Here is an 18,020-nt window from a genome sequence, read left to right as displayed (position 1 = left end):
TACATATGATCACCTGAACATGGCCAGAAGTTATCCATGAGCTCAGAATCTGGAGTAAAGTTTGAGCACACCACTGGGTGTGGCCCTTTCCTAAAAAAACTAAATGAAAAAGTAAGGTGCCATATAATCATTTCTCTTATTTGCATGCATAACTTTTAAGAAAAAGAAAGTATTTTTATTTCAACAGTGCTTCTGTTCTTCGGGGTGGGGAGGGGTGTTCTGAGGAATTCCACTAGAAAGTTGCCTAAGGCTAGAATTCCAATTCTCTTCAAATTAATTTTTAAAAGTCTTCATTGAGTGTCTATAATGTGTCCCATCATGCCAGTCTAATCCCCAAGCCAACACACACCAGGACCGATACATTTTGACTGCCAGAATATTTTTCCAAATGGGTCAGAAGCATGGAAGATAGATGATAGTTCATCAAACTATTCCTTCTTCCTGAGTACATGGCTGGAGTAAATTTCCCAACATCCCTTACATTTCACTGTGACTATGTTCCCTCCAGGGGGATGCAACTTAAAAGGATGTATGTTCCTTCGCATCAAGCTCATATTACATTCCCTTGCACATGGCTCTGGTAGTGCCATTTTGCCCCAGTATGACACAGATAAGCCCTGAAACCCAGGATGTCACATGAAAGTTATCAAGACCATCAAATGGAAAGTGTCCAAATTTTTGATGACTGGTTGGAAGAATGCCAATTCCAGCTCAGGTATGTCTATTCTAAATTTACACAAATGAGAAGAGTGCTACAATACAGGCCCCATTCTATCCAACTATAAATATGTTTGTTAAGAGTAGCTGATACCTGAGTCATTTGGAAATCCTAGCATTTTAACAAAATTATGAAATGTGAAAGAAATCCTATACTAATGATTCTTAAATTTGTTATGTGATGCCTTTCTCTGTTCCTCATAAACACCAAGAAACATTATGACCATACACAAATTGATAGTAATTCAAAGAAGACATTTTCTCAGCTCTGCAATGCCTTAAAAATGTTTTACACACAAAAATTGACATGACTGAAAGTATTTCAGTGCTGTGTATATGACTCAGTGGTAGACTGTACACTTTGCTTGTGTGAGGCCCTGAGCTCAAACCCTGGCATCACACATATACATACAAGACTGAAATGACTATTAAGATTTGAACAAAAGGACACCACTGTTCATCAACTACTTTGATCATTTCTTTCACGACTACAACACTCTCAGATATGGTCTGGGAGAAAATTCACATCTACTCAGTGTGTATAGTACAGGTTATTCTGATAGGTAAAATTTTTATTGCCACCATATGAAACACTTGTTATTATGTATGTCAGAAGTCAAAGCCCAGAGGGCCAGAGTGATAATACAGAGGGCATGGCATCTGCCTTGTCCTTGCTAAGCCAGGTTGGATCCCTGGGCATCCTATATGGTACCCTGAACCCTGCCAGGGTTAATTCCTGAGGGCAAAGCCAGGAATAACTCCAGAGCATCACCGGGTATGGCTCCAAAACAAAATAAAACAAAAACCCAGAAATGAAAGCCCTATTAGGGTCAAAGTGAACCAAGAGAAGCTACGGTGGTAAAACAACATGCATGGGAACCACTCTACTCACTTCAAATCAAAGTGTGTGTGTGTGTGTGTGTGTGTGTGTGTGTGTGTGTGTGTGTGTGTGTGTGATAGAATAGGGCTTAGGCCACATGCTTTGCATGAACATGATCCATTGCTTTGCATGAACATGGTTCATGACTAATCCCCAGTGATACATGGTTCCCAAGCATCACTGGGTGTGTCCCTAAAGGCCCCTGAGCTCCACTAGCTCCCTTGGCCCCTCAGGGCCACAATAGCACCATTCCTTGGATCTTAGCACTGAACTACAAGCCCAACTGGGGAACCCCCCCAAACAAACAAAGTAGGTTTTACCAGTTCATATTCATTTGCTTAACTTCTTCTATGTTATCTTTCTTTCCAGCATTCGTTTTCTACGAGCTTATATTATTCCTACATAGGAAGTTACCAAGTATATAATGCAAAACTGTGCTATAAAAGAGAAGTGGAAGCTTGTCCAAAGAACCTTCCATGATATGAGAAAAAATGACAGCTGCAGAGAACATCTAATACAAGAAAGTGGCAATACTGAAGCGGGAGGTGAAGGTTAAAGATAGTCTCAGAATCTCGCAGTACTTTTGCTTATACAAGTTTTCATTCACATGAAAACCATAAGAAATCACGCTGTCTTTTCCCCCAATGAGGTTTTATGTAATCATTGTCTTGAATACAAACGGAATAAAATGTATTCCTAGTCTGGATCGATATCTGAGTCAAGCTATGCAATTGCACCAGATCAGAGGTATGATAGTGCTCATCACCTAACTTGCCTCAGGAAACCAAAAAAGAAAGCAATGAGAGTAGACAAGGACAGGGGCTGGAGCAATAGCACAGCGGGTAGGGCATTTGCCAGCATCCCATATGGTGCCCTGAGCACTGCCAGGAGTAATTCCTGAGTGCATGGGCCAGGAGTAACCCCTGTGCATCACCGGGTGTGACCCAAAAGGCCAAAAAAATAAAAAAGAGTAGACAAGGACACAGTATGGATGCTTGTGCCACCAGCTACCATTCTGTGAACTCAATTTCCCCAACTCTGGACTTCGTCCTCCTCAAATCACCATCACAAAAGAATTAGCCCACAAAAATAACTTCCCTGTCTTTGAGGCATGGTTTCATTGTCTCTATTTCAGCCACCAAATAAATTACAAAGAAACTTCTATGAGCCAACTACTGGGAATGGCAGCTGCGGCTGTCTAATACAGGATTTGTAAGCCATAGGTTCATAATCTAGACTTCTTAAAGGTATTGTCCTCAATGATATCACCTATACAGTCATAAGGATACATTTAGGATTAAAATTCAAAGCATATCACAATGTATAGACTCTGGTTTTGGCAATTTCTTAAAAAAGATATAGTTTCAAGCTGCCTATCTCTAGAAGTGATTTAAGTCTCTCTCCAACTCTTTGGGTCATGAATGACATTCAAGAGAGAGACGCAAACAAGACAGCTAACATACTTGCATCATGGTACTTTAGTGTTTAGTGGGGAGACTAGATACCAACTAAGAACGTATACCAAATTGACAATTATTGTGACTTACAGGGGAAGAGAGTGGTATGAATCGAGATTGAGCTGGCAAAGTTTGCACTTTATCTAAATAATCAGATTTTTTCCTGGAATTTTAAAAATAAAAAGTTCTTATATTAAAACTTTTATTATATAACATTGTTATATATTTCAGTATCACATGCATCATTAAGAGAACCTGGTTCCCTAAAGAACCCCCAAGAGACTGCTACCAATGTGAGAGGCAGTGAGAATAAGTAAAAATTATTGGGGCTTCGGGGTAGCTTTTGAGTTAAAATAGCTGTGCTCAACTCCGTGATGACCACTGTAAGCCCCTGAAGAGGGAAGTACTTCCAGGCCTGACTGGCACAGGTGTCCCATACTGAGCCCATCACTTCTGACCTCACACATGGAACAACTTAGCTTCATGTACTGAGTAATACAGATGATCAACATGTTACTCTCATCCTGGCTTGAAATTTTCTTTTGATAGAAAGCAATAAATCTTACCAGAAGATGTCAAGTGTCTCTGAACTGAATCACAGCTATCTCGTCTAGACTGAACTGTCTCGTCTCTACTTTGTCAAATATATTGTGTCTTATTCATTACTATTACCATTTTAACCCACGTGGATTTCACACAACTCCACCAAAACAGAAAGTCTGGCTACATATATATATATATATCATGTCTCAAGAAAAGCTAGAGAAATAAGATAGTTAAAATGAGAACACGTTGGTTATGTCAACACATACTCTGATAATGATAGATCAGACTGTGAAAAACAAATTTGAATATAAGAATAAATTTTTACAAGTCATGCTTTTCAATTTTCTAATTATATTTGAGATATATTCAGATGTCATGTCTTTTATAGAACAAAAGTATGATCAATGATTGTTTATCCAAAAATGCTTCTCATCAGTACGTGTGTGCATGTACTTCTCATCAGTGTATGTGTGTGCGCATACTTGCATGCAAATATTATTTTCCTTTATTATGGGAGGTGCCCTCTTTGGACAATATTAATTGTTAGGAATATATAAACAACAGAGCCAACAAAGAGAAATGCAATCAAATAGACTTCTATATGAAGCTTTTCATCCGATGAGTTTTCCACAGAAAACTTCAAATCCAAATTCTGTTCCATGAGGTCCATAGGAGCTAATACGATGGACGGGGAGTCAGACAGAATATGGGAGAACCCATCAAATTAGAATTTTGGATTAGCAATGATTAAATTGTTTGCATAGTAAATGGTTGCATAGATATTCTCTATTTTTATTTACTAATTAGGTCATCCTAATGGTGATAAAGAGAAGACATGAAAATAACTCATCTTTCAGTAAAAAAAATAAATTAATAAAAAAAGAATCATCTTTCCTCCTTTGTTACATGTATTCATAACATTAGCATAAATAAACATTTAGAACACATTGGAAAGAGATCATACTATCTGGAAGACCTATGGATTATTCCTATTATCTAGCACTTAGAATAGGATTGCTCTTTAAACAGGGACTTCGAGATATGATGAATATATTATATTATAAACATATAGAATCATATTATAAATTCTATCTTATTCATTCTGTAGACCCAGCCTAGTCACTAGCATGTAATAATGCTAAATCTATAATTTGAATTGAATGACAATATGGGATATGATATGGCATGACTATAAAGTGGGGAAATTTTGGATATGATGAACAAAATGCAAAACTGCATGTGACATGCTGCATAGCAACTTCAATAAACATATGCTTAAAAGGAACCCTACAATAAAAAAATTCAAGAAAATGCTATCTTTAATTGTGTCTATTGGAGCAGAAATATTTTTAAAGTATCCTACTTGATCTCCACAAGTACTAAAATGAAATTGTATTTTTTAGGGATTAAGCTGGCCTTGCTGGAGCAGATTAGCCTGTCTGATTCTGTCTTTGCATCAACACTCTCTCTTTCTCTGAAAACTTCCGAATAAAATTTTGCTTTCATATTCCAAAAAAAAAAAAACTTCATGTGACAGAAAATACAGTAGTTTTCCTTATTTGCAGTTTTGTTTTCCATCAATTGAGTTCCCTGTAAATTGTAGTCTAAAACTTTTGTCATTATAGTATAATGTTATAACTGATGTTTATAATGAATGCTTACTATTGTTGTTGTTTATCACTTACTGTGCTAATTTATATTTTAAATTGTATTCAAAGTATGTATATGTAGAGAAAAAAACAGCATTTATGGGGTCTGGCATTTCTTAAAATAACCCTGGAAATGAAGGGTTAGACTGTGAAAGAACTTGAACATGGCTGAAAACAGCCAAATCTTTAATTATCTCCATCACCTATCAGCAGCCTTTCTTAGTAAATGAGAGTCATTTGGTTAAGTTTTGACTAAATCAATGTGAGAAAATATTTGATTACAGGATCAGGTAAAACAAAATATTCTCTTGCGGGGTGGGGGGGCAGGAGATTACTTTCTAATTTGTAATAGAGTTGAATGCGTGAGTGAGTTTACTGACACACGATTTTCAGTTCTTCCTTTTGTACTCTGCATTAGTCGTAATGATGATTCTATCGTACTAAAATGGATCATATGGGCATCCAAAGCAATGGTAATGTTTTGCTCACTTGAGTAAAATATAAATAAATAAAAGATATCTTTTGATATCTCTTTCAAGAACAACATAGTCACCTAAAGAGTTTTTTTTTTCAAGCCTCAGAAGCAAAGGGGCTGAAACCCTTAAATTGAGAAATGAGAAAGCTCCTCCCCATTGAAGGTATTCAGGTGTATAAATACTCAAGATCTAAAACATCATTGCCAGACTTGAACCTGGTTAGTTTTTTAGTTCAGAAAATAGACCAAAAAAAAAAAAAATGAGGGCCAATCCTAGTATGATTCAAAAGTCTCTTTTGTGTGTATACTTTATAGGTCTGCTCATCACCGGTATCCTCTCTCTAGACTGTAACTTCCTACATGTTCACCTGAGGAGACTCACCTGGCAAAATCTGAGAGTTCTGAACACTATGAGCAATTCATTTCCTCTAGAATGTCTTGGAGAAATCAAAGGTTTTGAGCTGCCACATGAACTTCTATCACAACCCCAGTCTACAAAAAGGGACATCACAGAAGCCATCTACGAAATGGTCATACAGGCCTTCAGCATCTTTTATCAGTACACCTCCAAGTCCTCTTTGGAAGAGAGACACCTGAATCAGATTCAAGTTGGACTCGATAGAAAATTGCAGTACCTAGAAAACTGCATGGAAGAAGAGAAGGAAAAGGAAACCTTGGAAGAAAAGGAAGATACAATTATACAGCTAGGAGCAATGGTCCTGCATCCCAGCAACCTAGAAGTGAAAAGATATTTTAAGATGATAAACAATTTCTTAAAAGACAAGAAATATAGCCACTGTGCCTGGGAGATAGTTCTTGTAGAAATGAGAAGATATTTCTACTACCTGCAGAAATTCACAACATATCTCAAGAAGAAATAAGGTATGTTTTATAGACTGAAATTTGATTTCCCTCCTAAATTATCTCCTTCATTTTCTTTTTAAGAACTATTGTACTACCCAATAAGCCTGTCCTTCATTAGGTTGATGGTGGCTTTAATGTTTACCAACTCTTGCAACATCAACCACATTTATCCTGTTTGGAGTGGGGAGATGACTGGGGAAGCAATGTGAAACTATCCCCTGGGTGACAAGAGTCTTCAAGAAGTCTTAACAAACATTTTGAAAGGAGCAAGATACCATTTCCATCTTCTACTTTCTTCTCCTCTTTCCTTTTGCTATTTTGTACTAGTTCAGCTCTACCACTTTTGAACTTCATCAAGTCTAGTGGACTTTTTGTGAAAGTTCAGCAGTTTTCCTTGTGAAAGTTCAGCAAGTTTTGTTTTTTGTTTTTGTTTGTTTGTTTGTTTTTGGGTCACACCTGGCGATGCACAAGGGTTCCTCCTGGTTTTGCACTCAGGAATTACTCCTGGCAGTGCTCAGGGGACCATATGGGATGATGGGAATCGAAACCGGGTCAGCCACATGCAAGGCAAACGTCCTACCCGATGTGCTATTGCTCCAGCCCCAGCAAGTTTTTTTTTAAAAAAAAGACTTATAATACTCCCCTTATTATTATAGCCCCTCAGCCTCCCCCTCCCCCCAAAAAAAGTTGACTAATTTTGCTGTTTGATTTGTTTGAAATGATGCAGTTTGTAGACTGGCATTTTAATAGACTGAAGATCCCCAGTGATAATGAATGACTGAGTTAAACAACCCCTAAATTCTCATTAAACCTTTGTAACTCTCTAATTCTAAAGCAGAGAGCACTATTTATTCCTAATGCATATTGTTTGACTGCACACACAAAAAAGTGAACTCTGCCTTTTACTGGGATGCATGTACATGTAAGAGAGAGTGTGCGTATGTGGGGATGTGTAAGGCTGAAAAGACATGCCAATGGTCATATTATGGAAGAAGTTAACATTGGATTTTCCCAACCAGAAGACCACTCTCTATCCATTAAGTAAAACAATCATCCTAGTAATACATGACACTTTAATACACTTATGTTTTTTAAAAGATTTTTTACCCTTCATCTGTATTGATTTATCATTCAGCTGAAACGATTCTTCTCTTCCTGTCATTTCAGAATCATCTAACTTCAGTCAAGAATTAATGGAATTCGGCTACACAAATGCACAAAAAAGGTGAAATGTACCTAGTTCAGCCTCCTGGGAGACCTCTCTAGGACTTAGCATGCTGCTAAACTGCTAAAATTAAAGATTAATCCAAGTGCAGCACTCAAGCAATATAGCCAAATTTAGAAAAGAAAGTGAAATGTTTAGAACAAGAAAAATGGTTTGAGGATGTGGTTTTAAAAGGAGCAGCTTCAAAAGTAGATAAAGGATCAAACATGATGACCTCTCAAATTTTGGGGCAAACAATAATGCCCCAAAGTAGAGAGAGAGTAAGAGGGAAACTGTCTGCCACAGAGGCAAGGGAAGGGGTGACACTGAGGGTGAGGGGGAGGGATACTGGGGACAATGGTGGAAAATGTACACTGGTGAGGGGATGGGTGTTCGATCATTGTATGACTGAAACTCAAACATGAAAGCTTTGTAACTGTAACTCATGGTGATTCAATAAAAGAAAAAAGAAAAAAGAAAGAAAGAAAGAAAGAAAGAAAGAAAGAAAGAAAGAAAGAAAGAAAGAAAGAAAGAAAGAAAGAAAGAAAGAAAGAAAGAAGAAGCCCCTGACCCCAAAAAGAAAGAAACTGAAAAAAAAAAAAAAGAGGATTAGCTTTCCTCAAATGTGAGAGGTCTTGGGTTCAAGTCCTTGCCCGGAGTGGAAGGGAAGGGCCTTATGGACTGTGGTTGAGGCTTATCAACATTTTGGTGGTAGGTGTGGTATCCCTAATGCATACATTTATTCTCAAGTAAATTGATATTACTTTAATAAATTAATGTCTAAACTTTATAAAACAAGAAAAAGTTGTAGATTGTGTTATATGGTTATCAGCAGATCAAACAAATGAATTAATATGCCATTAATAAATATTCATCAACAGCTTTCTAAACAAAAAGTGTATTACAAGTTATAAAGGAGTTGAAGCATTTAACTACTGTAAAGAAAGTATAGACTTAGTGTTTCCTATGAATGTCTCTAAAAAAGCCTTTGTAGACTCCTGATTTCTAATGGGATTATGTCGGCCACTTTAGTATTGTGTGGTTGCAGTCTTGCCAAATGTTTGCTATGCAAGAAAGAGGAGAAAGAATTTGTACTTCAAATCAGAAGAGACTGACTATAAGGAACAGAAGTTAGAACAGTATTTTTTTAAGTATACTTGCAAGCAGAAAAAGAACAGTCCCACTAAAAATATTTAGAAGAGGGCTGGAGAGATTGCACAGCGTGTAGGGAGCTTGCCTTGCACATTGTCAAATCAGGTTCAATTCCAGCACCTCATATGGTTCTCTGAGTTTGCCAGGAGTGATTCCTGAGTGCAGAGCTGGGAGTAGCCCCCGAGGATCACCAGATGAGACCCCCAAAATGTGTATGTATGTATTATGTATGTATATGTGTGTGGAAGAAGAGACATCACAGAGGAAGGAATAGTAACAGATAAAAAAAAAGTTGACTTTCATTAGTAATTAAAGAATGCAAAATAAAATCTTAAGATACACTTCCATCAGTAGGACAGTGACCAAAAAAAAAGTTAATATAGAATGTGAGCAGGCTGCAGGATATTTGGAAAATAAGTAAGTTAATAAGAAAGTAAGTTGTTGAGTACAAATTAGCAGGTTTTTGACAAGACATTGTGACCATCTTAAATACCCTAATGATATTTTGTATGAACTCCTTTGACCTAAGTACCCTCTCTAGAGAACTTGTTCTAAACATTAATTGGATGATTACAAAAACCATGTTTGGAACTTCCCTTTTCTCATTTTATCTTTCTCTATTTGTATTTTATTCTATCGTGATTATTAGAGGGATTTTTAAAGGAACCGTAGAATAGCTCTACAGCTATTTTCCCATAATTATTTCTCTGTTTTCCTTGCTGAGGTAGGCTGGAACACACATTGCCCTTTCCATTGTTAATGATGCCTTTGGACACTTCTAGAACCACCTAGTCCCTCTTGCTTCTCTCTTGCTGCTAAATTTCAAAAGAATCCTTCCTTGGAGATCATTTTCACAATGAAACCTTTGCAAAGTGCTTTCTAGTGCTTCAAAACTTTTGCCGTTTTCTTTCCACGATCCCACTGATAACACCCAGAAGGGGCAGGAGAAAATGTTCTTTGTCCACGTTACAGATTCATGCGCCCCCTCCACCCCCACCTCACACTGCCGCCCTGGGTTTGTTCTTAGAAGCTCAATGGCTCAATGACTCTGTTAAGTAGGGTTGTGGGAACGCTGCTAGAATTAGTGCAAAGCCAGGTTTAGAGAGTCCACTTAAAATGTTGGAGGGACGCTTCTTCCTTCTCCTAGGTTGGGGGTGGGGGGTGGGATCACAGGTGGGGGATAAAAAGAAAGTAATAGTCTCTTTGGACAAGGGACCGATTGGGTGTCCAAGAGAAAAAGCTGGCAATACCGGTTATATGCAAGGCTATGCGGAAGTATAGGTTCCCACAGGTGCACAGGCTCGGCCACCCCTCCCAAGTGACTGTCCAGGCACCATTTGGGGACCCTGCTTTTTTTTTTCAGGGTGACTGATTTGCTTTGGCCCTAGATCTTTAATAAATAACCCAAGAACTCTCTAGGAAGTTAATGCGAAGGGTAAACCTAAACTTATGAGGCAAGGCAGGGAAATCAGTCTCGCACAGAGGAGCCTGGGGGTCAGTCCCCACCTTCACGTGGGTTCCAGCGGCGGCACGTGCGCTTTGCCTTGAGGGGCCGCTATTTGCTAAGTGAGGAGCCGGGACCTGGGAGGGGTCACCACTATCAGCGAGCAAAATCCTATTTGTGCGCCCTTATTTGCGAGCCAAGTCGCAGGCTTCCCCGTTATTTCCGTCTGAATTCCCTTTAAGGCCACTCCGCTCGCTCTCCAGCTCTTGCAAACTCTGTAACGCAGAAGTGTCCTGATGCCGTGCCACTGCCCTGGCAGCAGCCCGGTCTCCACGCCTTTAGCCCGGAGCCTGAAACCCGCTGACAGCCACCCAAGGAACCCTCCGGGTCGCGGTCGGAACCTCGCCTGCAAGCTCTCCAAAGCGGCACCCCCTCTGGGCTGGGTGCGCTGTGCAGCTCCGGGGATAAGATCTGAGCAATGCGCCCAGGGCCACACGGCCGAGGGGCGGGGAAAGAACAACTTTCTCCCCGCCCTGGGACTGCAGGCCCGGGTGGGGCGCCCCCCACCCCCGGGTCCCGTCGGAGTCCCCCAGGGACTGGCCAGGGGTGCTGTCCTAGACTGGGGGGGGGGGTCAGAGGGTCACCACATTAGAATGCATGGAGGAAAAGGAGGAGAGGGGCTTCCTCTTCTCCCCGGCGCCGGCCAGATGTTGCAAAGGCAAACAATGGGGGTGGGGGAACAAAAGGCCCTTCTCCACGACCTCAATCTGCTCGGCCGCGCGGTCCCGGGAGAAACGAGGGTGTCTGGGGAGGAGTTCAGGAAGGTGGGCGAAGGGAGATGCCGCCGCCGAGGAGTCGGGGTGGCGGGGTGGGATTTCGGCACTCACTGCCTGGCGCCAGGGCGGGTGGAAGCGGGGCGGGGAGGTGGAGGGGGGATCAATGCGGGGTGGCGAGATCCGAGCAAAGTTGCGGGGTTTTCACCCCTCTCCTAGTGCAGCGATCCCACACGTTTGACAGTTGTTGGGCGCAGGGTGCCACGGGATCTGCAAGTTCTTGACACGCTCCCTCCCTCCCAAAAGTGTCCGGGGGTCCGGGGAACCAGCGGGCGGAGCACCGCGCCTGAGCCCGGAGCGCACTTGAGCCAAAGTTTGTCTTCCCGCTCCCCAGGACCCCCCGACCACACCCCGATCTCCCTGCAGCCCTCGGCGCCGGACTCCCAGACACACGGGTGCCCCCCTCCTCCCCCCACCAAGCACAGGGATGGCATCGGTGCGTACGTCTCTGTTTCTTCACCAAGGCCCCGGGCCCCGGGGTGGGGACTGCACGCTCCTGCTTGCCCGAAAAGGGCGCGCGAGTCGCCGTCAGGAGCCCCGGCGCGGGCAGGGGTCCGAGACGCCCTTCCAGTCCCGGAAGGCCGGGGCTCGGCCAGCTCCTGCATCCAGTTCCCGGTGGCGCCCGCCCCCAGGTGCGCCCCGCATCTCAGCGTCCCCCTACCCCCCCCCCACCTCCCGCCACCTCCCCGGGGCGCGGCCAGAAGCCGGCAGCTGCGAGCTGCGCCAGCTCCCCTCGCGGCCCCCAGTTCTTACTCACCGAGGGGGTTTTACCTTCAGCCTCGGGGCCCCAACGTGTCTGATCCGCTGCGGGTGGCGCTAGAGGAAGCACGGTTGGGGCGGGGGGGGGGGAGGCGGGGGGAGCTCGGGGCAGGAGGGACGACGCTGGCCAGGCCACGCGACCGACTCCCGCGCCAGCGCTGGCGGTTCCCGGCGAGCCGGCGAGCGAGCGAGCGAGCGGGCTCCGGGCTCCAGCTGCAGCCGCCGCCGCTCCAGAGTTAGCCCCCAGCGGCACCCGGCGTGCGGCGGTGGCGCAGGGGCGCCGAGTGGGGGTTCCCCCCTGGCGGCCGCCTCGGGAACCGCAGCTCTTTGAGCGAGACCGGTCAGGTGGCCTGCAGGGTCATCTTCTCGCTGGAGGGGAGAGGTAGGGACTTGGACGGGCAGTGTGGAAGGCCCCGAGGGGCCTTGCATCGTTGACCTGGCCTCTGCAAAGGCTGAGAGGATGAGAGAGGAGTTCACCAGAGGAGAATGCGTGGAGTCGAGGAGGCTCACGAGGACCACGCATCCCAACCACTTAGAGAGGAGGCGACTGCCTAGCTTCTCCAAGACAGATGTTCTGATTTGGTGGCACATGCCATAGACTGCCCAACGAAGGTCGGCGAAAACCCTTTGGTTTCTAAGCTATTATAAAGCTACTTTATAGCAATAGCTAGTTGGTACGGAGGGGTTTTTTTTATTATTATTATCTATAGCAATAGCTAGCTGGTACGGAAGTTGTAAGGGGTAAGCTAAACACAGCCAGCATTGTTAGTTCACAGTGGAACTCGTTAAACAGAAGCTTCTCAGAATGTCTTTCTCCTCCCGAGAAGTGTTTACGTGATTAAGTATAGCATTTTACAATTCTATCTTCCACATGTCAAAGAGGTATGGAAATACAAGCAAGTAGATATTAGGATATATGGAGAAAACAGCTGGTCCCTAAAATAGTATCCACAACTACTAAAGAAGAACCACTGACGTCACACACAGCTGTCATAGCTGATGATATTGCTTGAAATTTTTAATAAATTGCCAAGATCTAGTTATGTAAATCCTGTTTTATATGCTTCCATTTGCTCCTGTATCACTTGGGCAGTATTTTGAGCAATGTGTGAAGATACCGTGGCTATAACATTCAAGTCTTTGAGGGGGACAGGGGGCTCCTATACAAAATGGTCCTATACAAAATCCAGTCATAAAGCAATGCATATCTGTAAGGAATATGATCTCATTTTCAAACTGCCTCAAATCTAGCCATTGCTTTTAAAAAGTCCTTTTGTTCTTTTGTCTTCGTGGCTACTAGAAGACTCTACCATCCAAAACAATTAAGATATAGTTTCTCAGGTTTACCTTTAATAATCCTTTTTCTCTGGGGCTGGAGCAATAGTACAGTGGGTAGGCCGTTTGCCTTGCACGTGGCCAACCCGGGTTCGATTCCCAGCATCCCGTATGGTCCCCTAGCACTGCCAGGAGTAATTCCTGAGTGCAAAGCCAGGAGTCACCCCTGTGCATCGCTGCTTGTGACCCAATAAATTTTTTAAAAATCCCTTTCTCACTCATTAGTCCCTAGTTGGGAGGGTGCCTGCTCAAGAGTTTTTATCATATGATATTTCCTATCTTGTCAAGCAGAGGAAAAATAAAGTTTTTCATTTCAGAAACATTGAGATCCAATTTCTGCCCTTGACTAGGCCTCACTCTCCTGAGAGCAGATGTGTAGAACATGGGCAAAGCAAAGAGGGCATTCAATTCTAACTAATAAACGCTAATGAAACTGTCTCTGTCCTTCCTTTGGAATTTGCCTGTAGCAGAAAAAAAGAACTTTTGTCCCATTTCCACCTCCTTTATGACTCCTTCCCTGAGGGAACTGTAAATGTAAGAATTAAAAACTTATTAGGATACTAATCCCACTGTCAGGTTTCAGTGTTTGTGGCCTTTCAAAGGCCTTTTCTCCCAGTACCCTGGGGATTAGGAGTTTCCATATGAATACTGAGGGATGGAAGATGCAAGCATTCAATCAAGCCCACACTCCAGGGCTTGTGATCCCCTCTCTCTATCTTCAAACCTATTTTTAAAATTTGAGTCACAGTGAATCTGCTGAAAATTCTGGTATGCAGATTTTGTGACTGAAATTTCAGGCTGTCCTGGGGTGAGCTACCTCCCCTCACCTCCCTGTAATTCTGGAAGCCCTGGCAGTCACATCCACAACCTAAAGCCACTATCCAGTCGCAAACTATAATGCACAAAAGGAGAAAGAGAGAGCAAGCAAGAAAAAAGGTGCCTGCCATAGAGGCAGATGGGGGTGGAGTAAGAGGGTGTGGGGAGTGGTAGGGAAACTGGAGACATTGGTGGTGGGAAGTATAGACTGGTCGAGGAATTCATGTATGCTAGAACATTGTATGATTGAAACCCAATCATGAATAGCTTTGTGATAGTTTATCCCACGATGATTCAATTAAAAAAAAAAAGGAAATTGCACCACTAACTCATGTTTGTGAGAATATTTGGAGATATTTGGATATTAGTGTTAGATGAGGGAATATGTGTGGAAACTCCATGACAAGATTGGTGACTTTATAAAAAGAAGAAAGGAAATGGATTTCTCTGCCATGCAAGGAAACAATAAGTAAGTTGGCATCAAGAAGAGATTGCCCACTAGGATATGAACTGGCTGACCCTATGATCTTCTGAATGTGAAGTAAATATCCATTGGTTAAGTCAACCAGCCATGCTACTTTATAATAGCACCTTGCACCGAATGATACAGCACTCAATAAATGTTGAACTACTAAATTTATGTAAACTCTTCATTATAGGCATTGCAAATAGCATCCATTAAGCACCTACAGTATGCCTATGCTATATTTCCTAAGCACATTACATGAACTATCTGGTGTGTGTGTGTGTGTGTGTGTGTGTGTGTGTGTGAGAGAGAGAGAGAGAGAGAGAGAGAGAGAGAGAGAGAGAGAGAGAGTAAGAGAGAGAGAGAGTGCTCGCACGCATATGCAATATTAGGGCCCTAGTACTCAGGGGTTGCTCCGAGCTCTGCACTCAGGAATTACTTCTGGCAGTGCTCAGGGGGCCAAATTGGATGCCAGAGATCAAACCCGGTTCAGCCTATGCAAGGCAAACACCCTACCCACTATACTATCTCGCCAGTCCCTGGACTATCTCATTTAATTTTCATGAGATTCCTATGTGGTAGGTACTGGTGAGAAAATTTTAGACTACAAAGTTGAAGTAACTAACCCTAGGTTATAGAGTTAGTAGGCAAGTTTTAGACTTGTATGAAGAGCCCTTGATCTTACTGCTATCACTCTCACACTCCTCTGCTACTCTCTTTTAGCAATGGACAACACTGGATTTTGTCCTCAAAATGCTTAAAATCTAATAAGAATGACAATCACTGTATCACTGTATCACTGTCATCCCGTTGCCCATTGATTTGCTCGAGCAGGCACCAGTAACGTCTCCATTGTGAGACTTGTTGTTACTGTTTTTGGCATATCAAATATGCCACAGGTACTTTGCCAGGCTCTGCCATGCGGGCAGGGTACTCTTGGTAACTTGCCAGGCTCACCTAGAGGGGCAGAGAAATCGAACCCAGGTCAATGGCATGAAAGGCAAATGCCCTACCTGTTGTACTCTTGTTCTAGCCCAAGAATGGCAATGTAAACATAAATACAAAGATAATAAGTACGTACAATAATAAATACAAATCCAGTAAGAATGACAAAGAAAACAATACAAAGAAGTTTATGGGTGGGGGCACGGTACAGAAGAGCTATTTCTATTTCTATTTCTGTAGAAATAGAGATGGGGGAAATTAACTCTAGATGAGAATAAAACTGGAAGATTCCATGCTAAGTGAAGTGAGTCAGGAAAAAAATTACATGGCCAGATGATCTGGTCATATGTGGGGTAAAAAGGAACAAAGAAAGAGGTTAAACAATTCCCCTGTGAAAACAGATCCTGAGAAATAATCAATGTAACTGGGAACTAAGGAGACTAAAGGCAGTGCAGGACTTGGGACAATGGTAAAGGGATTTGGTGAAGCAGCACTGTAAGTATAAAATAGTCATTTTAGTTTTGTTCTAAAATATGATAAGTCAATTAAAAAAATTCCAGATGAATCAAGTGCAGGGAACTTCAAGGAGGAAATGGCATTTGAGCCAGGCTTAAAGATAATAGACATTGTTGGAGATAGATATAAAGGTTCTTTCAGATAGAGAGAATTTTAAGAATACAAACAGGGAATGTAGAAAATGCTAGATATGTTGTGGAATACAAAATTAATCTAGTTTGTATGGGAACTGGCACGTAATTAGATGATAAGGGTTGAGAGATTAAAAGAAATTTAATGATTTTCGGTAATAGTTATAAATGGAAAAAAATTACTTGAAAGAGCTGCCAAAGTAATGTCTGAACCGAAGGAAAGAAATAATAAAAATTAGAGCAGAAATTAATGACATCAAAACCAAAAAAACAATCCGAAAGATCAATGAAACAAAGAACTGGTTCTTCGAGAAAATAAATAAGATTGATAAACCGCTAACAAGACTCACAAAGAAAGAAAGAAAGAGAGTCCTATTAAATCAAATCGGAAATGGAAAGGGGGACATCATGACAGAAACCAGTGAGATACAAAAGATCATTAGAGACTACTTTGAAGGCCTATATGCCACAAAACAGGAGAACCTAAAAGAAATGGATAAACTCCTTGACTCCTACAATCTCCCAAGACTGAACAAAGAAGACCTGGAATACCTGAATAGACCCATCAATGTTAAGGAAATTGAAACGGTAATCAAAAACCTCCCCAAAAACAAAAGCCCTGGCCCAGATGGTTTCACCGGTGAATTCTTCCAAACATTTCAAGAAGACCTGTTGCCAATTCTCCTCAAACTTTTCCAGGAAATTGAAAAAAAAGGAACTCTCCCAAACAGTTTCTATGAAGCACAGATCTCCCTAATACCAAAAGCAAACAAAGACACCACTAAGAAAGAAAATTACAGGACAATATCCCTGATGAACACCGATGCAAAGATCCTCAACAAAATATTAGCAAATAGGATCCAACAACTCATCAAAAACATCATACATCATGACCAAGTGGGATTCATCCCGGGGATGCAAGGATGGTTTAACATTCGGAAATCAATCAACATAATCCATCATATCAACAAAAGTAAAGATAAAAACCATATGATCATATTAATAGATGCAGAGAAAGCATTTGACAAGATCCAACATCCTTTCATGATGAAAACCCTCACCAAAATGGGGTTTGGAGGAACTTTCCTCAAGATAGTCGAAGCCATCTACCACAAGCCTACAGCAAGCATTATCCTCAATGGGGAAAAACTAAGGGCCTTTCCTCTAAGATCAGGTACAAGACAAGGATGCCCACTCTCACCACTTCTCTTCAATATAGTACTGGAAGTACTTGCGATAGCTATTAGATAAGAAAAAGAGATTAAGGGCATCCAGATAGGAAAGGAAGAAATCAAACTCTCACTATTTGCAGACGATATGATACTATATCTAGAGAAGCCTAAAGCCTCTACTAAGAAACTCTTAGAAACAATAGACTTATACAGTAACGTTGCAGGCTACAAAATCAATACCCAAAAATCCATGGCCTTCCTATACACAAACAATGAGGCAGAGGAAAGGGACATGAAAAAAGCAATCCCAAAAAAGCAATCAATCCCCAGAAAATCAAGTACCTCAGAATCAGCTTAACGAAGGAAGTAAAAGATCTCTACAAAGAAAACTATAAAACGCTACTCCATGAAATCAAAGAGGACATGAGGAAATGGAAACATATACCCTGCTCGTGGATAGGGAGAATCAATGTTGTCAAAATGGCAATACTCCCCAAAGCATTATACAGATTCAACGCGATCCCTATAAGGATACCCATGACATTCTTCAAAGAAATGGATCGAGCAATCCTAAAATTCATATGGAACAACAAACGTCCAAGGATAGCTAAAACAATTCTTGGGAAAAAGACGATGGGAGGCATCACCCTCCCCAACCT

General features: G+C 41.9%; 2 protein-coding genes across 3 annotated transcripts in view; one reads left to right on the top strand and one right to left on the bottom strand.

The window, feature by feature from the left end:
• MOB3B (MOB kinase activator 3B) overlaps window positions 1-12,249 on the bottom strand; it is a 222,619-nt gene extending 210,370 nt beyond the window's left edge. Inside the window, exon 1 of one of the 2 annotated variants that reach the window (XM_055147183.1) lies at window positions 11,979-12,249. The gene's annotated coding sequence lies outside the window, so the exon portion shown is untranslated. The remainder of the gene's footprint in view (window positions 1-11,978) is intronic. The other variant, XM_055147192.1, reaches the window with a different exon arrangement.
• IFNK (interferon kappa) lies at window positions 637-6,605 on the top strand. Its single transcript, XM_055125425.1, has 2 exons — window positions 637-715; window positions 6,040-6,605. The coding sequence occupies exons 1-2, from the start codon at window positions 637-639 to the stop codon at window positions 6,603-6,605; spliced, it is 645 nt and encodes a 214-aa protein (XP_054981400.1).
• Window positions 12,250-18,020: the final 5,771 nt, after the last annotated feature.

The sequence above is a fragment of the Sorex araneus genome, chromosome 1 (assembly GCF_027595985.1).
Source record: "Sorex araneus isolate mSorAra2 chromosome 1, mSorAra2.pri, whole genome shotgun sequence".
Lineage (NCBI taxonomy): Eukaryota > Metazoa > Chordata > Mammalia > Eulipotyphla > Soricidae > Sorex > Sorex araneus.
This window is presented reverse-complemented; position numbering and strand designations above follow the sequence as displayed.

Coding starts and splice junctions, on each gene's coding strand:
- IFNK (XM_055125425.1), top strand. CDS start 637: ATGAAAGTTATCAAGACCATCAAATGGAAAGTGTCCAAATTTTTGATG. Junction 716..6,039: donor GAATGCCAATTCCAGCTCAG/GTATGTCTATTC, acceptor TATACTTTATAG/GTCTGCTCATCACCGGTATC.